Genomic DNA, 24,650 nt, shown 5'->3' with positions numbered 1-24,650 from the left:
CACAGAGAGTATAAGGTTAAAACATCCGTGATCTGTGTGCACTTATCGGTAACCAAAACCACCAAATTTCTACCTTTTGATCAAAATTCAATATCAAAACAATAAAGCAATATTTTGCCTTTGAAATCTCTAGGAATAATATTTCATCCAGAAATCATCGTTAATCATTAATCAGAAGACAGTCAAAATATGTAAATATTTTTACATTCAATTTCGAGGGAGAGCATTTTTACAAGCTAGAGCGATACTAACCATATTTGTCATCAACAAATCCCAATGGCATCTTATCACAACCCGCACCCAACATTACCCCTCCAAAGCCTCTCATAAAATTTTCCCCTCCCACCCGCAAAACCCTCTCAACCCACAACCATGCGACTCCAACACCTCTCCGATTTCAAGCCCCAAGCGGCCACTCGCGCATGGGCATCGATTCCCAATCCCAACGGACTACCTCTCATCGCAACAGCCACTTCTGATAAATCGGTGCGCGTCTATTCGCTCAGTAATTTTACGTTGCATTCGACGCTTGAAGGGGGCCATGAGAGAAGTGTGAGATCTGCGGCGTGGAAACCGGGGGTTAGGAGAGATGGGGCGTTGACGATTGCGACGGGGAGTTTTGATGCGACGATGGGGATTTGGAGACGTAAGGAGGATGCGGGGAATGGGGATGGAAATGGAAATGATGATGGGAATGGACCATTAGAAATGGAGATTGGACCGGATGGAGAGGTGAATAAAGGAGCGCAGTTGAGAAAAGGAGGAGAAGATGAGGAGGATGAGGGAGATGATTGGGAATTTTCAATTGTGTTGGAGGGACATGATTCGGAGATTAAAAATGTGGCTTATTCGCCCAGTGGACAATGGTTAGCTTCTTGTTCGAGAGATAAGACGATATGGATTTGGGAGGAAATAGGAGAGGAGGGAGAAGATGAATTCGAAACCGTTGCAGTCTTACAAGATCACAAAGCAGATGTAAAATGTGTATGTTGGCGAAAAGACGATGGCAACGGAGAAGTTCTCGCAAGTGGTAGCTACGACGATACGATTTTACTATCGCGCGAAGATGGCGAGGGAGACTGGGAAACCGTTGCTACATTAGAAGGTCACGAAGGCACAGTATGGAATCTCGATTGGGAGCCTGAAGTTCTCATGAAGACGGAATCGAGCGATGAATCCTCCGCACCAGTTACCCCACGACTCCTCTCCTCATCCGCAGACATGACCATACGTATCTGGTCCAAAGTACCTACACCCCCACCCCAAAACAAACCCTCCTATTTCAACCCCGGTATCCCTAGTACCATGCGTCCGGGCCCCGAAAATGAGACCTGGGAATGCACAGCCACGCTTCCGAAAGTCCACGATCTACCTATCTACAGCATTAGTTGGAGTAAACAAACCGGTCGAATCGTATCCACTGGCGGCGACGGCAAAGTCGCCATCTACGAGGAACAAACCAAAGGACGAAATAGTGTCGGTGGTACGATTGAGAAAGAATGGACGGTCCTCACGGTTCTGGAAGGTGCGCATGGTCCGTATGAAATCAACCACGTTACGTGGTGTCAGCGATTCGATAATGGAAGGAAAAGCCCAGATGAAGAAATGGTTATTACGACGGGTGATGATGGACTTACGAAAGCGTGGTGGATTGAAGAAACTGTGGAAGGGAGTAAAGGAGAGGCATAATGGTATGAATATTGGGAGGCTTAGGTATTTTCATGAAGATCTCATGGGTTGGTATAAATCGTCGGGTCAGTTATAAACATACGTACTACTAGTTAGGTATAAGCATAGCGTTCGGCGTTGTATGGTAGGGTTAGATTTGCTGGGAATGGATGAAGAAATGGATGCATATACACAAATGTAAATAGCTTATATATCCATCTAGGCACTAGGGAATTACTTGTATAGCTTGTTATGTGTGTATGTATGTATGCAACTTCAATAGGCAAAACTCAATAACTACACACACACACACACACAATTTCTTTTCTCTTCAATATCCAAAAGATCTTTATACTAGCATAGCATAATTATTATCCCTATCTATCTACTAATAAGTAGACATTTCTTACAAATTAAACTCTTTTCGAAGTAGTCGTAAGTGACTAAGTAAGTACATCCATCCATCATTGAAACCATTGAATTCATCAAAACAAAAGAAATAATCAAACATCATTACAAAAAATAAATAAAATCCTCCTAAAGTTCCCATATCTCACTCGGTATCCCAAATAACAAACAGAATAGAACAGTTGACGCTTGAGAAGAAACTAAAGTAAACCAGAACAGACCAAAACAAAAGCAGAGAAGGCTACCAGGATGGTCATATGTAGCATATGTACCTATGTAGAGCAGAGTCTGTATGGTATTGTATTGTATGATTCGTATGTAAACAAAGTCGATGAATCTGATGGAGAATGGAATGCGGAAAAGGAAAGGGGAAATGGAGAAGAGGAGTATTCAAACAGATTTTCGGCGCGAAATAGAAATTGAACGGGAAAGAATAGAATAGAATAGAATAGAATAGAATAGAATAGAATAGAATAGAATAGAATAGAATAGAACAGAATAGAATAGAATAGAAAAGAGAAAAGTAAACTCGACATCATCATCGTCATCGCCGCCATCGTCGCCGTCATCTTCCAGTATGATAAGCGAGATCTGATCCAAATAATAAGAGCAGCAATAGCATCAAGGAATCGATAGCATCAATTGATCTGCTCCAGAATCGATATCTCAATTCTCATCCCAATCCCACGTACACCACCCCAATTTTCTCTTAATCAAAATCTCCTACCCCCTCATCAACCCCCCATGCGGCACGCCCACCCCCCCACCAATCCTCCACCACAAAAAATTCTCCACCGTCTTCCTAACCAAGCCTCTCGCCTTGCGAATCCTCATCCCCTTTTTCAACCGTCGAAAACTCTCTGGTAATATTTTTCCATCCGGATCACGCGCATTGGCAGGCTCCCACCACTCTGCTTCTCTCTTGCATCTGTGCAGGATTTGGGAAACCGTGGAGGGAGTGAAGAGTGTGTGGGGTGGGAAGCGGATGGGTGTTGTGTTTTTTGTGTTTGTTTTTGATCCTTGGGGGAGAGGAGCTTGGGAGGGAATATTCGGGAGCGCAGTACTACCCAATGAATGTAAATACTGCATAGGTTTTACCGCGCAAACAGAAACCGAGGACAAATGATCGAGCGGCCACCAATTCGAATTCGAATCATACAGAAACTTCTCATCGAGCGACTGCATCACATACGCGATGTGATCTGCGGCTAATCCACGACCGTGGAGATACAGAATGAGAGATTGAGCCGGGGGGACCGCATATGCGGATCCGGAACGTGTGAGATCGACGTAGGAGGTGTTGGAGTTGCTGGAGGAGGTGGAGCTGGGTGGGGCGGGGATTTTGGATTTGCGGGGTCGGAAAAGGAGGAGGGGTTTGTGTTTGGGTTTGATGGAGATTTTGGAGAGGGTGGTTTTGTGACTGGAGTTTTTGGTGGAGGGTTTGGGGAGGGACGATTTTTCTTTGTGCTTGTCGTTGTTGAGTTTAGCGATGTTGGCGGTTGAGAGAGAGGATTTGCGGAGGGAATCTGTGCTTTTAGACGCGGATTTCGAGAAGGTTTCGCATGATGCGTCTTCTGGTGTTGGGGGAAGAATTTTATTCTTAGCGAAAGCTCGAGAAAGCGATTTGACAGTGGGAACGAAAGATTTAGCAATTCTCGTAGGCTTTGTAGGCGATGGAACGGGCGTCAATGAACCTGTCGAAGATCTCGATCTCGATGAAGATCTTCTTGATTGGGGAACAGGATCCAAATAACTCATGATCACCATCTCGGCAGTTGGATCATGAGGTTTGTGCGTTTCTTCGTGCACGGAATACCCGAGTATATCTTCCATTAAATCCGCATCCCAGGACGCTGGACGCGTATTTCCTCTTTCCGATGGCGCAAGACCAATTGTCGTACGATCATTTGCTGCTTCGTAGGGAGGATATAGTTGGAATGCATGGGGTGCGAATTTCGATGTTCCGATGGCGTAGTCTTCTTGACATTCTGTACCATGGTATGAGGAATTGCCGAAGGAATAATTGGCGGAGACTCCATCGTCGCTTTCGTACTCTTCGTCGTCAGTGTCGTATGCTTCTTCGCTGATGAGACTTCCTGCGTTAGAGGGCGCAAACGTGTCTTGCCCGAGTCTGCTGTTGAAGGTGTAGCTACGTGCTATGCGTCTTCGAAAACTATCATTGATGCGTACGTTGGTGTTGGAGCCAGTGCGATGATCATCAGTGATGCCATATCCTTCAACAATCGAACCTGCATAATCTCCTTCGGATCCATCACCAGATCTATTGCTCAAAGATACTTCAGAAGGACGGCGAGAGAATCGATCTGCTTCGGAACCTGTGGATTCTGTCGGATTCAAATTTCCTGCAACCTCATCACCTTTATCATCATCGTATAGAAACCCATCACTATCATATTCCGTCGGACTTCCATTCTTAACATCCTCATCAGAACATCTCCGTTGATCTCTCTCCCCACACCCATCATCCTCTCCCTCACAACCCTCCAATCTAAACCTCAACTCCAATTCCTTCAAGAACGGAATCTCCAATCCCCGCACCTCTCTCCTATTAACCCCATCCAGACCTACATCCTTCGGTTCAAACAGCGGCACTCCAAAATAATCCGAATAATTACTCTTAACATCAAACACCGGGCCCAATCTCCAATCTCCCGCTGCAACAATATGAAAATGTCTCTGCATCCTCGTCATATCTTCCCAATCGTGAGCCCAACCCGGCATGCCCAGAAGATCAACCAAATTTTTATGTCTCGGTTCCGGTTCCGGTCCCTGCTTCTCATCTTCATCCTCATCCATCTCCCTGATCGAAATAACACTCTCATCATCACCCACCACACTTCCCGCTCTCGAATTAGGAGGATTCACATACCCCTCTGGAATAAAATCAAAAGGCACCGGAATCTCCGCCCCACACAATCTCTTCAACTCCCTCGTCGTCAACGCAACAACATGATCGGGATCCGCTTCCTCGGTGCTATCCGCCCACTCACTCACCTCCTGATACCGATCATAAGCCAAATACGGATTATCCGTTTCCGGATTATACCCCGGGATTTCCGCGCCATACGCTGCAGGATTCTGATAAAAGCGTCGCGCATGCTTGTGATACACGGTATCCGAAGAAATATTATCCCAATTGAGCGAGAAGGAGCCGCGGGAACTATAGTGTCGAGATCGTAAAGAAGGAGATCGTGAGCGCGCTTCCTGCGCTCCCACTGTCGCAACGTCGGATTCTGAGCCTGACCTTCTCCTTGCATTTGATTTATCTGCAGGCGCATGCGCATTCTTACTCGGCGTAAATTGTTCAGGATCGAATGTGGGGAAATCATGGATCTCGGGATTGCGACGCGGGCCAATAAATGGTCTTGCGCCATCTCTAGGTTCCATGATATCCTCATCGCCTTGGAAACTCATGTTGAGACTTTCTCCTTCCTCGAAAGAAGGATGCTGGTCTGAGAATCCACTCCCATCCATTTGCGCTCCAAGCATGGCGTGGTCATCTTTTGCAGGGCGGATTGTCTGCGACGAATGACCTGAGTTGTTACTCCGTCTGCTGAGACTCCGAGCAAAGTTCCATACCTTTCCTGATCTGAAACCTACACTGCCGTCCCTTCCTCTTCCTTCGTCTCTGCTTCTACCGATTGATAGACTTCTCTGGGAAAGACTTCTTGCTAGTCCATCTCTAGCCGTATCAGACCAGCACTCCTTATTCTCGACCTGCAAATCACAAGTCGCGTGCAAATCTTGACTCACACTCCTTCCTCTTTCATGCCGAAGCTTTTCTCCAGCCCCAGATGATGTTGCAGGCGCATGCGAGTAAGCAATTGTAACCCCAGAAGAATTATGTTCGTTTTCTTCAGAACTATCCATTTCGCTGACTTGGTACTCTTCATCATGTCCAAGTGATGCATTGCGCTTTTTCAACTCATCCGCATGAACGGTTGACATGCTTGAGACGGTCGAGATGCTCGCTGTGCTAGAGCCGGCTTGCTTTCTTCTTCTCAATCTGTGTAATTCTGGACTTAGAGGCTTGGAGATCTTTACTTGTGACATCTTTCCCGTGCCAACAAATAAAGATTGTCCATCATGACCATTGTCATCATGATCATCATCTCTCTTCTCATCAGCACAATCGTGTTTTCCACTCTCTTCACCCTTCTTGTCACCCTCCTTACCCTCACCCACCCTCTCCCCTCCAGTAATAACCGTCCTCCTCCCCATCCCCCTCTCCACCTCCCCACAAACCCCACACACACACCCCTCCACATGTCTCTCCTCCACGCCCGTCCCAAAATCCACATTCAGCGTAATATCCTCTTCGAACAGGATGCGATCGCCCTCTGCCGTAATCAACGCTTGCGCCTCCACCAACTCATAATGTTGTTCGGGCGTCATTGATAAGGGGCCCGGATAGGGAGGTACTCCTCGCGGAAGCATTCGTTCTTGGTTGAATTTTGTGTTTTGAGTTCGAGGATAGTCGAAGATGGGTCGGATAGGATAGTTGTTGTTGTTGTGATATTTTCTGGAACAGTTTTTTCTTTGAAAGTAAAAGTAAAAGTAAAAGTAAAAGTCCAATCTTTCTCCTAGATACTTCTCGAATCAACTTCAACCTATAACTAAACTAAACTAAACTATAATCTCCCAATTCGAAAACTGAAAAAAGCTCAAGAAGTTGAATCTTCCCACTCAATCAATCAGTGAATCTCTCTCTCTCTTCACAAAAATCAACATACACACATACCTTTATGTTATCCAAAGCCCACTCACTCTCTAGCAATTATCAGCTAGTTAGAATTGTTCCTGTGCACCTCTTCTCTTTATCAATTAAAAAGTTGACAGGTTTCTAATTCTTTTTTACAAAGCAAGATTGAGACCAAGAAGTATCAAAAGTGAGAGTCGGACAGGACAGTAAGTGAGTGAATGAAAATCTAGTTGTGTCATTGTTGTTGCTCGGAGCTAACTATCAAGTATCAATTATCCACACACAATCAAATTAAGTCAAATTCTACGCGACGTGTCGAAAGGCGACATACATAGATACTAGATACCTATACCCTAAATAAAGAAACTAAAACAGGGAGAGACAATTTATAGCCATCAAGGTCCAAGCGAAAGACAAAAGCAATTTTGGAAATTTAGACAGAGACAGAGACAGTGTGCGTGAAAATTCGAAAGCAAATTTAATGTACCTAGACTAGTCATGTAAATGGAAGAGTAAAGATATCTAAAGAAAATTATTATTGATAGTAGTGAATGAGATGATATTAACAAGATGAATGGATTCGAAAATAGTGAATTCGAGAGAGAAGATGAAAGTTAGATACCGAGAAAATAAGAAAACAAGTAGATGGGATTAAATAACAAACAGGGAGACAATTAGAAAGATACCCATCTCAGATCTCTTGTCTGTAGAGATCGATTGTGAGTCCAACATAATGACTACCAGGTAGGTATATTTGACTTGAAACCACCTCCTCTCACTCTATTCTACTAGATATTGTGAAGATATCAATATCCCATATCCAATATCAAACATCCAATACCCAATTTCCAATAAGTCTCTCACCCAATCTCTCCTCTCCAATTACATTCTTTATCTATTCTATCATATCCACGAACCTATCTCTGTCCAACTCATTGACACCTAATAAATCTACTACAGACATACACCTACATCTGAACTTGCACTCTCAATCCCCATCATGAACCAACACAATCGACCTGTCTTCTCAGCTAAATCACCAATTAGTACTTTCCTATTTCTTGCGGGTGGCTTTCCTATTGACCCGCAAGATCCTCATGATCTTCTATTCCTCAAGACATCAATTGGTTCCTCATTCCCATCTAAATGCTCATGAATTTAGATATCATTTCTCGTCTCTATCTAATATAGATACATGTATACATAATTTGCCATTCACATGTCATAGAGTAAATGACAATATACAAGGAACGTTGCATGAAAACTCTCCTTCTGCAATCATTCTATACCACTCCATGATTACTTTAATATGTTCTATGAAACATCACCGTCAGTGACTGACTTCATCAAGAAGGTGTGCATCGGCTTCCAATCCAATCTATCAATGGATATGAAACCAGGCACTTGCCACCATGAAACAAAATCTTTAACACTTCAAAAGTTCACAACATCATTCAGTGCAAATCAAAATGTTGAATTTTTAATATTTTCCATTTATTCATTTACTCGCACACAACTGTCAAGTTACCAAAATATACAACCAACCACGCAATCCAAAACATCCAATCCAATCCTCACATTCAAACAGGCATTTCCTCTCATCGCAATCAAATTCATCCCTTAACCTTTGTTTCCCCCACTGAAAGTCTAGACAAGATCTAACATTATGCACCTGTCATCCCAACCGATCCCATCCCATTCCGGCATATCCCAAAAAACAAAAAAAAACACCAGTTGAAATCCCAAACTTCGCATACCCAAACGTACTAACATGCACCTTGCCAAATTGGATAGTTGCAAAATAAAGCAGAAAAAGACGCACATACGCAAACTCCAAACGTGTTTCTAATAGATAAATAAATCATTTGAAATGATTCCGAAAACAAGGTTTGGCCCCAACCGAACCCCCTTAAGTGATGCGTGGATTTTAGTTGCTTCCCAGATAATAAACACACCAACCATGAATCATGGTTCGACAACTATTGTACAGATATTTGTAGTCGATTGATGCGAAGGAAACGACAGACGTTGGGTATCAGAATTTCAAAAAATTGAAGAAAAATGCAGGTATGCAAGACCAGAATCCGAACCGACTTGCCCAACCCCAAATGACTCCAAGAACAATGCGAATTTATAATAGATGTGGTAAGTAAAGTTAAAAAAAGGTTACGAGGCGATTTTCAAACTTTTTAATAAATGTAATAGGAGTAGTTCGTCTCCAGCTGTTCTTGGAGATATTGTTTCTTTCATATTCATATAATGTTTGCCGCAATAACGTATCCGGAGTTTGGCTTGAATATGACTCCGGGTGAGTTGACCTTTTGAAAGGCTGCTCTTAAGGCTCGGCTCAGCTGTTAAAATGCACCCTCGAAAGATTGGTGTTTGTAGATATGCAGTTAACAATCATTCAAGACTCGTGAACCGGCAGATCGGTATCTTGGATCATGTTGACGTCGACTTCATCCTCAGCATCAGGATTAACAAGATATGCTAATGGTGCCCAAACGCGCCAGTGTAGAATACCGATATGGGCAATTCTGGTTGCGATATCTGAAATTTCCTCTTTCTGTCCAGTTGCTTGGGTATTGAGGTTTATGAGTCCGTTCGTAGGTTTTGGCGACGTTGCAGCATCAAATATCTGGAGACTCGTCAAAGGAGTATACGACTCGACAAGCTTTTGTAATTCGGGGAAAAGTTTCGAGATTATGTACGTTTCGGCTTCCTGATAGATCCTAGATTGCGAATTTGAGAGATGAAATTGAAGATGTGATTCGAATACTGGAAGGCGTGCCATAGGTGTTGGTGTTGAGCGAAGAATTTGTAAAGCAATATTTGAGGATAATACGGCCCACCTATCTTGTGACGAAGAAGAGGCCAAGAGAGCTTGTAGAGAGGTGCGCACTTGTGACGTAGAGTCAGAGTTCTGAATAGACAGGTAAAGTGGTGTTACAGGATATGTCTCGGGGGTAGATGCAGTCGTTGATGGGGATGATCTTGGGCTAGACGATAGGGAGTCCATAGCTTCGTCTTCTAGAGTTGGTACCCATACTTGTCGACCTGAAAGTTCTCTTGAGAAATGACCTCTTTCCTGTGCCATGTGATTATACTTGCGTTTAGCTGTAAAGTCATTCTCTGAGGGTACAGTCGGCGCCGAGAGTACACCTTCATCTGCAGGAGAAGAGATATAAGACGAAGCAGCAGGTGTATCGTCCTGCGGAACAGATCGAGCCTCGTTCGATTTGGATGCCGCATCAAGTTTGTGATAGAGGAACATACAAATTTCGAGGTTAATTAGATCCAGCATATCCGCACGAAGTTTAACAAGGCGCTCCTCATCGAACAGGAAAGTATGAGGGACAGGTTCTAAGGCTTTCGATGGTAGGGTTAAATTTACAAGTGCTTTCATGAAGTCCCACGTGTTTCCCTGTGATCGTGTTGATGCATCCGAGGGAAGACTATCTGGCAAGTTTGATGCCCTTCTGAACCAATCATGTGCTGAAGCGATATCTACTCTTCCCATGGCGATCTTTCTTACAAAGAACTTTTGCTCAAATTGGACAGTGTCTTCGATGAGCAGCGGGCGCAAACACCTGATCTGATGATTTGCAACATCCTAAATCAAACATCAGTAAACGTCTACCAGGGACATATCACGTAGAACTTACGAGCTTCATGGCTTCCAAGACACCCAGCAGATTTCGCATTCCGGAGACTAACATTGCCACATCTCCGTTTTGGTTACCCTCACTCAAGTGAACGACCATCTCATCAACCCAACTGTCTCTCATTGGTGCACAATGGCACTTCAAAAGTTGTGATAGCCATAACGCAAGTTTATTCAAATCAGCAACGCCTTTTCGAAATTGCTGCATTAACAAATCGACATTAAAGGTCTCCTCAACCGATGATCGGTCCCGCTGTGGAACTAATGTTTCTAGAATGCCTTTGATGGCTTTCAGCGTGGCCGGCAAGCACCACTCCGCATCTCCTAAATCTTTCTCAAATTGCTCACGATCTTTACTCATCAAAAAGCCTTCAAGTTGCGATCGCATCGTCTCCCAGAAATCGTTGGCCTTCTGGCTCTTCTTGCGTCCCTTTTCTCCATCGAGATTCGGCCTAAAGTGTAAATCGGGATCGAAGTTAATGTCGTGTCGGAGTTTGGGATTGTGTACTATCTTATTCACATCGAGTTCACTTAATGTTGATTTGGTGACGGGGGGTTCTAATGCTGGCTTGACGACGGTCTGTGTACTTTTCCTTAACGCATTGGAACCTTCTTGGCTAGATGAGGTTGTAGATCGTTCAAAGGGATATCTGGGGGCCGGATTTGTGGGTGGTGAGCTACTGCTAGCTGTGAATGTATTGGTCGATTGTAAACCATATCCCTGAGGGTTGTGGCTGTTAATCTCCCTGGACTCTTGCGGTCTCTCTGTTACCTGAGGCTCGGGTACCGCTCTTCCATCATTATTCGCAGGTCTCTCGGGGGTAGTGGTGATGCTATTCCCACGTTGTCTCTTCCCTGCATCGTGCTCCATTTTGCCCTGATTCTCAACCAAACTTTGTAGTGTTTACTGTACAAGTTGTCTTCAAATTATCAAGGTGTGATTGTTAGAAAAGAAATGCGCCGTAGTGCAAAAGGTGCAAAGAGTAAAACTATTGAAGTACCGTGTTAGTAATTGCCTTTTCTGGTGGCTTGGGCTTCCAGGTATAGTCAATGTGTGTGGGCAAACAACGAGTGAGCTCTGTACTTCGAAGAGTATGATCTCGTGGATGCAGTTGCGGGTAGGAACATTTTCTTGTACACCCATTTCGAGGAGTTCTCGAATCCACACGAAAGAGTTGTTTGTACTTATGCACAAAGCCGGGAACTTGCAAAATAACATACCTCTTTGTGAAACCTGACAGGTCCTCTTCGCCCCAATGATTTGATAACCAATGCTTTTTTAAATTGTTTTTTTCTTTTTTCTTTCTTTCCAAATCACAGTAAATTCCTAGTGGCGACGATGGTAGTTGTACCGGAAAGGACAGGAATTGGCTGGAAAAGCCTTGATGAATGAATGAAGTCGAGAGGATGTTGAAAGATGACCACAACAAAGGATGTTCTTTGGAAGCAGAACAATCTAATAAAAGAGGAAAGTGCAATGAGAGATGAAAACGAAAATTTATTAATGAAGTTAGGAAGGAAAGTAATTGAGAGAGAAAAGGACAATTGAAGTGTATAATTACAATTGTGCGATTGAGAGTAGTGAGTGAGTAGTATCGAGTGTGGTAGTTCTTTGAATTGGGCTTTGGGGATTTTTGGTATGGTTGTGTGCTGATGTGATAGTGCTGATGCAGTGGATTGCAGTATATGCAATGCTGTAATGCTATGCAAGCGTTTTTGGTTTCTTTCTTTCTTTCTGTCTTTCTTTCCTTTCCTTTTCTTTTCTTTTCTGGTTTTTGTGTCCTTCTTTGGAATGGAGATAGTGAGAGGAGAGAAAGGAAAGACCAAAGTTTCGATTTGGAATTAGAATGTGGAAAAGCGGAGGAGAGAGGAAGAGAGAGAGAGAGAGGATGAGAGAGGATCTGAGATTGTGATGGGTCGCAATGAGACAACAGACGTGCTCTGTTTGGAATGAAAGCCAGGGACGCCTTGACCTTTGGGAAATTCAATAAGTCAGGGAATCGTTCCTTCCAAAATAGTCTGTCTATATATTATTACAATAAAAGCGAATGGGATAATATGTAATATGTAATATGTAGATAATATATATGTGAGGAGAAGAGAATGAAAGATGGAGAGAGAGAGAGAGAGAGAGTCGTCTTTTTTTTTTTAATTACGAATTTTGATATCGATCAATGCAAGCTGACTGTCTGAACGATGTTACTTTTTCCAATAGGTAGGGTTAGGTAATGGACGATATATTAGGTATAGTGTACCTGGGTATACTCTGTAGGTATAGTAGGGAGGTAGGGAGGTAAGTAACCTAGATATGTAGAGTGAGAGGGTAAAAGGTAAAAGGTAAGAGGGAAGAGAATAATAAGAATAAGAGAATAATAAGAACTAAAACGTAAGATCTTACCTAGGTAATTTAGTATCATTATTATTATTAGTACCTTTCGTTCTAAATCTCTTCATCCTTTAGTGTTACTCAACTGCACCAGATGCACCAGATGCACCAGATATTCAATAGATATCCTCGCCTCCCCACACACGAGTCAATACTACCAGATACCTAGGTAGGCTTGAATACGATACTACCTAGGTATGTGTGTGTGCGTGCGTACTATATAGCAAGGCAATGAATCTACTAGATACTCAATACTCAATACTCAATACTCAATACTCAGTACTCAAGAATGAACCACCTGCTTCGTCCAAGACCTCATACCTAGCAGATAGAAAGTAGATTCCTTACAAAGTACTCTTTCCGTCTGTATGGTTCGATCTTCTACATGATTAGTTTCGTTAGTTGCGTGATTTGACATCATTTCTATTGCTTTCTTTTTCTCGCCCAGACATTACCATACTAATAGTCTAATACTATACAATACATACCTACAGGACCAGTACACACACACACACACACACACACACACATAAGTAAGTTATTTTTATCTAAACCGGCCGTGTTCCTCCAAAAGATCTTTCTGTAATTATGGATCTCCGAGAAGGAGGAAAGGATAAAGATTCGTCATTGTCATTGTCATATCGCCGTGGCCATTCCCATTCCCACTCCCATTCCCATTCCCATTGCCACCCGTCGCCTTCACCGTCACTGCCGCCAATCCAAGTCTTCATTATTTTCATACCAACAGTTAGGGATCACCAAAAGTTCCGGAAAAGTTAACGCCTCCTATCTCATGTCTAAGGTTATTTTAACACCGTCCAATTTATTTATTGCCTGCATGTGCATATGCAAGCTCGATGCAGCAGCCTTGCTTTCGCATCGGCAGTGAAAGCAGGCGCGCGGTCCAGACTTGAAAGGTGATTGGGTGAAATGGTTCAGACTCCTGGGAATCATGCAGAGATGGATCTGATTCTCACAAAATACCTACCCACGGTTTCCATGATATCACGACATCTTATTGCACTCTTCGGCATACAAATCGCAGGTCACACTCCCCATTTGGAAACTTAGATTCCAACGGTTGTTAGATCTTCCTGAGTATTCCCTAGGCAGACCTCAGAAGACACGGGAAGGTATAGTAAGGGAGGAGTGAGCCGTGGCCCGTGTGAGATAGTAACCAGCAGCCTAGGTACGTGGTAAGTGATAACATCCTAGAGGAACACCAAGTCCATTAAGGATTAGTAAACTTTCTAGTGAGTTTGGTTAATCTTAGCCTTGGTGGACGTTGAAGATTGCTTTTCATGCTGCTGATGATACACGCATTCATACGCCAATGCGAGATGCTGACTCGTTGATTAAGTGTGAGGGAGAGAACTTTAGAACTTAGATTTCAGAACTCAGAAGCCGTGTTGAATGTCGGAGAAAGCGCTGCAGCTAAAGTATATTATCATCCAGCTTAACTCCGTCCAGACTCCAGAATACTTAACAAGTAGTACAAAGGCTAACACTCCGTATATCATATGTACTACTCTGTATACTTTAGCTATACTCGGTACAGCCTTAATAACCAGGATCAATACTAGGCTCTTCTAGGCTTGTTCCAGGCCTTATTATTAGAGTTTCAAACTCCATGTGCTAGACCCCTTGTTCAGAGTCATTTCTTTTTTCCTTCTCTTGTTAACAATCTGCAGCCGTGCTATGGGGTTGGGGGTCTACTATACGATACAGACACACACACAGACTCAGGAACAATTAGGACTCCCGCAACTACCGCCTTTTCTCGCTTTTTAATCCTTATCCATCAATCCCTCGTCTCGCCTGACGGTCTGAGCCGTCTCGCCTGATATCTTCCGCTACCAAACCACATCTCTGATACTTGGATGCTGTAGAGTATAGCGCTTTCCCCAATTCGATCTTCTGGGATCCCACACCCTTGTGGCCGGGTTCATGTTTATGTCATAATAGGTTAGATCCCTACCAAGTGACTGGATGCTGGATTGTCCCCTCTTCTTCAGCCTCGTGCTCACTATTTTCTCAGCTTTAGTAACCATGGCAGCATGGGTGTCCTCGAGGCTCGATTATTCATCATCTCTCCATTTCCTTCTAGAAGCCATTGTCTGGTGAGTTGAGAAAGGATATTCCCTACAGTCTTCTTCGAAACAAACTGAAAGATACATCCGTATCAGCTTATCAATAGATCGTGGCCAAAATGGACGGGACCTTCCCACCCAACGGATCAATGCTTAACCAAAGAAACGTTCCCACTCGGATAGGGACACCATCATTGCTGCACGTAGCCTTACCATCTGAAAACATAAGTATGCAGCAGCAGCAGAATTTGCAAAGGTCGCCGTTCAGGAGTATCGAATTTTCATTACTCAGATCATTTCCACTGATGTAGGGCGTCGCCAGGGGCGTCAGATTTCGACTATCTAACTCCGATATGACCGATGCGAGAAGTTGTTCGTGATCCTACCAACCCCTTCCCCAATACTCACTTCTTACTGTACATAGGTACGTACATTTATTTGGATGACGCCCGGGGACACGGAACATAGATTCAACCGAATGTAATCTGAGACAATACTCTTCCTTTGAACAACGGGAAATCTTCAGGAAGGACGGGCTCTTGTGACAACAGAGGAATTGCAACATATCTACGTGTATAAAACCCTCTCCCGTCTTTTCCAAATCATTTGCGAGACTTGGTGTTCCTCGTAGGGCTCACACTGTTACTTCGTATATAAGAATCTATACACAATGTAGTCACAACATCGGCAAGCCCGTCGCTCGTCGCCTATCTTAGACGTAAGAAAGACCAGGTAAATCTCATCCGACACAATTTCACAAGTCTGGTCAATTTTTGCAACCTCCACGTTTATGTCGTACTCAGCACGCACCTTGCTATAAGAGATGGGTCCGATATATTAACTCGGTGCAAAGCTCACGAGAGACGGACATGGGCATACTTGGGTACCTCCTTACTAGAACGTACTATTTAATCACAGTCTAATATGAAATCAATATGCAAACAAACGCAAGAAGCGGAAAGATCAACTTCTGTTTGCTTGTTCGTTTATCGAATTCTTCTCCCCCTCCTTCCCTCCGCTTTCACTATCGCCTCCGCCTTATCCACTCCCTGCGAACGGAGAGTAGCCCAAAAGAGGTTCGAGGCTAACCTTACCGAAGAATGCATTGGTAGCAGTAACATAAGTTTCTAGTAACAATCAGGGGGTTTTCTGCGGCTACCAAGAAATGAAACTTTGGTGTCATGATGGAAGATTATGGATCAAACATCGATAGTTTTGGAGATCGAGTCAAGAGAAGACAGACTCAAGAGAAAAGTCAAAATCAAAATCAAAAACACGTTTCCACCCCCCCTCCAAAAAGTGAGGCGTGCGAGATGTTGCGCCACAAGGCGAACGGACGAGTCTCGGACTACCTAGCTAGGTAGGTAGGTATCTAGGTATCTAGGTATCTCTCTCATCTTATCTCATCATCACGTGTTGCATTGCATGTCTTTGGAAGCAAAAGACTAAGACTAAGACTCGCGATGTTTGGAATCAATGTGGTCAGATTCTAATAAGACTCTGAGATTCCTCAAAGCAACTCGAAGCAAGTCAAACCTACGTGTATGCAATTAAGTGCGACTTACCTAGGAACACGATCATATCATACCATTCACTCGTATATCTCGGCCACCTCTTGAAGGTTACCAATCTTACCATAACACACGAGGCGGCGACTCGGGATTTCCTAGATCCTACATGCTCATCCTGCAACCCCCTGGGACGACTGAACGAATGAACAAAGTTGCCAGAGAAGTTACAATTTTGGAAAATGCGCCGAAGATTGAAAAACTTCTTGGTTTAATCATCCGTTTTGCCTCATATGAACGAACCCTTTCTTGGTGCTCACAATCTCAGCCACCACTTGTTCGTAATTTATTGATCGCCATCAATATTTCAAGGTTCCTTTTGCATATCCATCTTGAAAAAAAAAATCGATTTTTTGTTTTCTTCCCCTTTCATTTATCCATCTCTTATCATTTCTGCTATGCTACTATCTTGATATTACCAAGCAATCCAAAGGTTTGGGGGGGGGCAATTTCAATATTGGAAATCCGGGAGTTACGGCATGAAGTTTTCCGCATGCTTTGATCGTCCAGTTCTCATTCCTCATTTCTCATTTCTCATACCGGTATTATTTCCATCCGACGATGAGATGAACAGTTGTTAACTTGTTATCTACTCCATCCTTTTAAAAGTTTATTGAGTCAAGGATAATCCCATTATACTTTTCCAAGCCATCTTCGTTTCAAAATGGATGTCCTTGCATCTTTTGCGCTACCATAGCTACGTCGCGGTATTGAAAACACACGTCTCGGAATTAATCATCTATGCGGGAAATGAATTTGGAAGTGCTTGCTTGCACTTGCATGCAATAACTCTCAAGGCAATATGTTACTTTGCGCGAGCGGACGCGGAAGGATTTCAGCCAACCTCATACTTCACGACATATTATCGATATTGGTCAATGTGACGTATACCAGAAAGATTACACGGAGGTTTTCACACTTGACAGGTTCACAAATCAAAGTTTCTGTTGGATTCGGAGATAGTCAAGGTGTTACTCAAAACGCTTGGTCCTCGAATACTTTCTTGCTTTTCCAAGCGATGTGCAGAATCGAACATGCGGTTCATCTTCAAAGTGAGGTTTCACAACTGCTGACCTTGACACTTGATACTCGAGTCGACAGAAGCCGAAGGAATATTAGATACCTATGGAATGCTTCGGGGCTCGAGTCCGCATTTCGGAATAATAGATATGCAGATGTGATGAAATGAGTAAACGTCGTTTCTTGACGAATGGATGCATGATAGTTCCATACTTTGATCTGTCTTCATACACTGGACTGGTGGTATTTGCGTGTGGACACATCCATTCTATTCATCAAATGAAAGTATCCAAATGCAGAGGCGATATAGAATGAGTCACATACCTTCCTGCGATCCTGCGCTTTCCCGAATGTTGTAGCTCTTTCGTCGAGATGCATTTCAATTTGGTCATTGTCCTCCAGTCATTCTCGCTTCTTTAGTGTTTCCCAATCATTATCTCCTATTCTTTTATTCATCCATCCATTCATCCATCCATCCATTACTACCCATCCCACCCCATCAAACCACATAAATCTACACAATCCAATGCACGTAGCGACACCTAACACCTAACACCCACTACACATTGTAATTCATCACCACACATATCACAAAAAGCCGACAGACGGATACCCACATCCCATCGCCACGATGTGAAAACAAGTTTTTTTCTTTTTCCTTTTCTCCAAGGTCGCCAAAATCACGGAAATTACTAATCAGCAGGCTTGTGTAAAGCTATCAAGGCTTGTTGCTGCTACGTGGGTATGTGGGTATGAAGTTATGTAGGTATGCATTGGTCTGTCAGAATGGATGGTGTGCTAGGTGCGACACGTGCTACGCATGTTTTGGGTGGGTACTGCAGGATGCTGGCGTGGGGAGGCGTGGTTGTTGATGGGGGTGTAATGGGTGAGTGGTAGGTGGGTGGTGAGTGGTGTGTAGTATATGGTGTGTATTTGGATGTATGTATGTTGTGTGTGATAATATGTGTGGTTGTTGATGGGGGTGTAATGGGTGAGTGGTAGGTGGGTGGTGAGTGGTGTGTAGTATATGGTGTGTCTTTGGATGTATGTATGTTGTGTGTGATAATATGTGTGGTTGGTTTAGTGAGGTGAGGTGAGGTGAGGTGAGGTGATGCTATAATGATTGGAGATGGAGATGGAATATGTGGTGTGATGGGGTTTGTGCTTGTAGACGAAGAATGTGGGGGATTGGTGGATGGATGGATGTAGATGTACGATGTGCAATGTGGTTATGAATGTAGATGTAGATGTCCTGGGCCTGACTTAACCTGACTTAACCTAACTTGATTCAACTTAACCCGACTCGACTCTACTAACTACTTGACTTATAATAAGGTGAGATGCAATGGAGACTATAGTAGTCATTGAACAATACCTATATCTATATATTAATCAATGAATATATATATTGTATTATAATAAATCATACAGTAATTCCAATCCCCAGACCTGGTAATTTAATCTTATTGGGGTCATTGGGTAGGTAGATAGGTGGGTAGTCACTTGGAAGTTATATCCGTACTAGGATTTTTAGATTTTAGATTTTATATCGTGAGAGAAATGCGAGAGGGGGGAAATGAGAGGTTGTGGAGTGGAAAGATAGATAGATAGGTAGGTAGATAGGGTAGGATACAAGATGGGAGATGGGATAGGAGATGGGATAGGAGATGGGATAGGAGATGGGATAGGAGATGGGATAGGAGATGGGATAGGAGATGGGATAGGAGATGGGATAGAAGAATAAATATAATACCAAATATAATACCAAATATAGAATAATACCATATATAACCCTCAACATAAGAATCAAGAGCCCAAATAAGAAGCAGGACTCAGAAAACAGCACAGAAAATAAAGCTCTAAACTTAAACCCCTCCCCCCCCCAAAAGGATTTAATAGGAGGTTTGGATGTAAAGATGTCTAGATTTATATCTAGATTGTTGAGTTGGAGTAGGGATTTGGATTATAGATCATAAGAAATGTGCTTCTCTTTCTCTTCTCTTTTCTCCTTCTTGGCTTTCCTCTTTCTTGTCTTTCCTCTATTCTCCTTTCTCTTTCTTCCTCTTCTCTTGTGTATATCCATCACTTCTATCCCTCTAAAATCCTCATAACCTCTACCATCTCACTCTTCAAGATTCAAGATTCAAAGTTCAAATACCGGTACTCAGTACAATTCCCCACTCACCCCCAAAACGATAACAGAAACTCCCCCTCCCCTTCCCCCAGAAAGGAGAAGAAAGAGTGAAAAGAAATCCCATCACATCTCCACTCTCCTCCTCTTCTCCCTTTCATCTTCCACCTCTACTTGATTTCACCCTAATTATTCCTCTTCCTCCTCTTCCTCCTCTTTCACAATCTCTACTTCTTTCCTCCTCCTTTTTCTCTACCGTTCCTTTCCACCTCTACTTCTTTTCTCCTCTAATTTCTTTATCTCTTCCCTCAGTCTTCTTCCCCTTTTCCCCGCTAACTCCTCCCTCCTCTATCCTACTTCTAACTCCTCCCTATAACTCCTCTTCCTCCTCTTCCTCCCTAATCCTTTCTTCTTTTCTCCTCCCTTCTCCTCCCATCTTCCTCTAACTCTTCCCTTACTCCTCTCCTCTCTTCTCCCCGACTCTTTCCCCCACAAACTCCATCCTAAGAAAACAAACCAAGTCATCAAGATAACCATCAATAAAAATCAAAATGAAGACAAACCAACCAATCCTTTCCCAATAATAACACTGTAACATCACCTAAGTACCATCCCCCCCCCTATGATTTTAGTTCCTCGAGCAAATTCCATCTTCTGAACTATCTACCTACCCTACCTAGGTATATAATTCTCATTCTGATACTCTGATACTCTGATACTTCACACTGCTCTACTCTTTCAAATTTCTCTCAAACACACACATATATACATATACACAAACACACATACAATATCATTCCTTATTCATTCAACGATCATTCAATGATCATTCATCCATTCAATAATCATATCCGTATATTCGTATATTTGTACTAACAGCATGAACTAATAATCCTAGACATGCCTTCCCCTTCATCATCTCCTTCTCCTTTCACTTCCACTTCCACTTCCACTTCTCTACTTCATCATCTCTGTTTATCTCATCTCATCTCATTCAATCCATCTCCAGCAATAGCTACCTACCCATCCAGCCGTCACCCTCTGAATTCAGTACGAGGTAAGTGCTCAATCTCTTGTACATACCACGATTTCTACTCATTTCCATATCCGCTTCATCATCTTCCTCTATTCTCTACTCTTTATTTAATGAGAGTCAGACTGAATTATTTTATCCCAAACCATCCATATAAAGTCCATCAATAATTCAGTACACACCACTCTTCTACCCCGCACCCTACACTCCGCATCCACGTTCCCATATTCACGTCCCCCTTTCCCTCTTTCCTCTTTACATCCTCCTCTTGACCACAAGTGACAGATCCACACTTCCTATCAAAACAACTAACATACAACACGTCTCACCCACCATCCAATCACCATGCTAAAACTAAACTAAAACTAAGACTTAAACCCAAACAACCCCAGAGCACCAAACCATGCACCCAACCAATAACGCCTCTCGAATTCCAGTATTCCTACACCTATCCATACATTCCTCATATAAAACACGCCAACATCTAATCCATACAAACCCCCAAAAATAATCAAAACTCTTTAAATGATCAAAACGCTAATGACAGTGGTATATGCTATGATTGAAAAATTGCCTTCAATGAATTCATTCCATCCCATTCAATCCCTTTCCTTCCGTATCATTCATGCTAAATATGAAAATCCATCCACTCATCTCTTTCCCCGTTCGTTCGTCTCAAGCTTCAAGCTTTATATGCCAGACGAAAGAGTCCCGCCAATAATCCGATACCAAGCACACTGCCCATAGACAGCCAGGATGGCGCATCTCATCCAATATTGAGATACCTAAAGTTATGACTTATGGTATGAGCTTCATTTTTAAAAGGCCACTTTCCCATTACTATTGAACCGATTATTCATATAATGCGACGGGCTTAACATAATAGTCGGTCCATCATTAACACCCAACTGAGAAGACATGGTACCAGTTCTTGACCCATTCGACAAGTAAGTATCTGCGCGCTCATAAACATTGCCATTAAACATTGCACCAAAAGAAACACTCTGTGGAGTAGATGGAACTGTTGCCTGAACCGCCGGTCCCAATGCTGCACTCTGAGGAGTCATTGGCAAGGGGACTTGGGAGGCAGGTGATTGTGTTGTATACGAGCCATTCGAACCACCATTTGCTTGTCTGTTTGCCAAGAAACCCCACGGTGATGCTGTAATCATTGAACCTGTTTCTTTGATGGCCTTTTGAAGAGGTCTGAGAAGAACAATAATTTCAGTTGGGATGAAGCTGATTGCGCCTTTCACTTCCCTGACCTTAGTAACTAAGTCGAGATATGACTGCATTTATTAGTACATAGTGTGGGTTATCATGATTAGGTATACTTACATCTACCATCGCCCAACACATCTCCCAGAAACCCTTTTGTTCTCTGATATCAGGGTCCTTCAATTTAATTTGCGATAGACGTGATTTAAGCGCATCAGCTATGTGTAACGCGTGCGTGCATTTGTATATTAATACTTGCCAGTACTGTTTACCGTGGTCTGCATTACTTGAAATTGCACTCTTCTGCATGGAGCTAAGGAAATGGACGTTAACATTTGGAAGAGTTTTAAGGGCCATTTCTGATGTTTGCTGTAGACGAAGAAATATCTTTTCGAAGATTTTATCCTCTTCAGTAAAGTCTCCCACCAGACGCCCACTGGTACTTGTTGAACCAAATGATTCTCCAGAGCGTGGCGTAGCGCTCGTCATAGTTGCGGAACGCCCATTTCCACTGACAAATGGTGGGGGGGCATCTATCGCTACTCGTAGATTATTGGAATGTTGAATTACAGTCGCACTTCTCGATCTAAAGTTCGTGCCAGGCCTCTCTCGTGTCGGAGTAACTGATTTGTCTCTGATTGGATATCCTGCCTCGTGGTTACTTCCTGGGTGTCTACCAGATCGGCTTTGTCCAGGAGGAAACAAGCTCGCGCCAGCATTTCGTACTTCTGCTACACTTCCGTATAATTGAAGTAGTAGGGTCCGAATATACCGAGGATCGCCATTGATAAGAAGTATCTCAACATTCTGTGATAATTGAGCACATACGTGAATGTATGCACCAACACAAGTTAAACAGGCACGTTTCACGTTTTCGTTTGATCGAGGAGAAGCTTCCTCATCTTCCTCCGAGTAAGAATCATAACGTTGGACATCCTGATCTAGCTCTTCCACATGTGTTTTGGCATTGTAAAATACCCTCTCCAAAGTTGACTTCTTCTCGCCAGGATTTCGTACCAGGCCAATCAAGGTTTCAATAAGAGGATGGACTTGAAACAAAGCGTACAATACACCTTTAGCCCCTTCAATAATAGGATCTGGTGAAGTAGATTCTCGTTTACGTTCCGGTAAGCTTGATAAGCGGCGGACGTAGGTAGCTCTCTGGCCCGCCGAATCTGCCGGGCTTGCTGGGCTAATTGTATTGCCATTAGACCCAGTACCATTACCCTGCATTGCAGATCCATGGCTGAGACCTCTGTTGTGAAGACTGTAACGATTCGATTTGTTCGTCTCGTCAACCGTTCCTAACTCTGCTGCCTTCCTTGAAACAATACCCATTCGTCGCGAGCGATCCGTTGAAGAACGGTCCGGTCGATCGCGATTAGCCTGCAAAAGGCTCTCGCTGTTACTGCGAACCCTTTCGTTTGTGCTTCCAATCGTGAGAGGCATTACGCCAGGTCGTCTAAGCGCTGCGTTTTGTTGCGAAAAGCCTCTTTGGTGTGATCTAGAAGGTATAGGTGGTGGTCGAGGTTGAGCTGGCGATGGGGGAACGCCGTCGACCTTTATGGGGAAACGACCACTCACAACACGCTTCATAGTAGGTCGTGGAGTCTCGGTACCCTCGCTTGATTCTTCTCCGCCAGATTCGATTTCGGGTCGACCCATGGCTTTGGACTTCAAGAATCTTTTGATGTGTGCTGTGACAGTAAGATCGTCTATGTCACCTTCCTGGAGGGGACCGCCGCTAGGAGAGTTCAAAGCTTGCGCATGAAGAATTTCTTTGGGTGGAAATCTCAGGGGATTCCCATCCAATTTCAAGACTTGAAGTGATGTCATATCTGCCACGCATAAAGGAAGTTCCTCGATCCTGTTCCTCTGAACGGACAAAACCTTCAATGATGTCAAATTTATAATGCCAGGTGGCAACGTCCGTAGTTTATTTCGTCCAAGGTCGAGAATTTCGAGGGAGTTTAATTGGCATATCTAAAACAAAGTCAGCGTCTTTGAGTTTGCCTATGCTATTGGCCTTGCATACTGCTGGTGGGAATTCTCGAATGATGTTGTTTCGAAGATTGAGATATCGTAACGAGGTACATTCTGCGAACCTGGTGGGGAATGTTTGGATCTCGTTGTGGGACAATGCAAGTCTGTACCACGAATATGTATTAGCTATGCCATTAAAAGATGTACTTAATTTCCGAGATGCTGGAAAGAGTGCAACATGTGAGACAAGTTCCAAGCCTCCTGCAAGGAATGAGAGATTATAAATACCGTACGAGTTCGACTTTTATAATGTCGACAACCTCTTCTGGAAGTCTTTGTATACGTCTATGGCTCAAATCAATCGTAACTCCTGGCATCAGCTCATTGCTGACAGCGCTCGACTCTGCAGCTTTCACTATGTTTTCCTCCAAAGCCTTATTCATAGATTCCCGTACTAAGGCGACAACTTGCCCTTGCGATGGCGGGACTTTTGAAGATAGCGAAGAGTTCGACTGAGCATGTCGAAGGGGCAGACCACGTCGAGATGCGCTTAGATTCTGTGGTCTAGGACCCGGACCTGGACCTGGCATGCCATTTTCGAATTTAGGTCGACCTGATGACATTATTGCTGCTCCAAGGGGAGGACCAGTGGGACCCATGATATCTTCCACTCCAATCTTTTTGATAATGTTGTCGGTGTTTCTCGTAAGATGTGGCTGAGACGTTTCAACACTTTCTTGTTTTGCGAAAAAGGGACC

The 24,650-nt window shown here is 43.4% G+C and overlaps 4 protein-coding genes across 4 annotated transcripts; 1 reads left to right on the top strand and 3 right to left on the bottom strand.

Annotated features, from left to right (window-relative positions):
* Positions 1–372: 372 nt before the first annotated feature.
* On the top strand, positions 373–1,689 carry EAF01_005924 (uncharacterized protein; the record flags this gene model as incomplete). The annotated part of the gene is made up of 1 exon (XM_038914178.1): positions 373–1,689. One exon carries the CDS (start codon positions 373–375, stop codon positions 1,687–1,689), a length of 1,317 nt encoding a protein of 438 aa, XP_038770627.1.
* A 1,110-nt stretch (positions 1,690–2,799) lies between these two features.
* On the bottom strand, positions 2,800–6,492 carry EAF01_005923 (uncharacterized protein; the record flags this gene model as incomplete). Its single annotated transcript, XM_038914177.1, has 1 exon — positions 2,800–6,492. One exon carries the CDS (start codon positions 6,490–6,492, stop codon positions 2,800–2,802), a length of 3,693 nt encoding a protein of 1,230 aa, XP_038770626.1.
* Positions 6,493–9,206: 2,714 nt separating this feature from the next.
* On the bottom strand, positions 9,207–11,334 carry EAF01_005922 (uncharacterized protein; the record flags this gene model as incomplete). The annotated part of the gene is made up of 2 exons (XM_038914176.1): positions 9,207–10,412; positions 10,465–11,334. The coding sequence occupies 2 exons, from the start codon at positions 11,332–11,334 to the stop codon at positions 9,207–9,209; spliced, it is 2,076 nt and encodes a 691-aa protein (XP_038770625.1).
* A 10,175-nt stretch (positions 11,335–21,509) lies between these two features.
* Positions 21,510–24,551, bottom strand: EAF01_005921 (uncharacterized protein; the record flags this gene model as incomplete). The annotated part of the gene is made up of 4 exons (XM_038914175.1): positions 21,510–21,980; positions 22,030–23,892; positions 23,945–24,056; positions 24,181–24,551. 4 exons carry the CDS (start codon positions 24,549–24,551, stop codon positions 21,510–21,512), a joined length of 2,817 nt encoding a protein of 938 aa, XP_038770624.1.
* Positions 24,552–24,650: the final 99 nt, after the last annotated feature.

Source organism: Botrytis porri (genome assembly GCF_014898465.1).
Source record: "Botrytis porri strain MUCL 3234 chromosome Unknown BPOR_007, whole genome shotgun sequence".
Lineage (NCBI taxonomy): Eukaryota > Fungi > Ascomycota > Leotiomycetes > Helotiales > Sclerotiniaceae > Botrytis > Botrytis porri.
The sequence above is the reverse complement of the archived record's forward strand: the minus strand, read 5'-3'. Positions and strand labels throughout refer to the sequence as shown.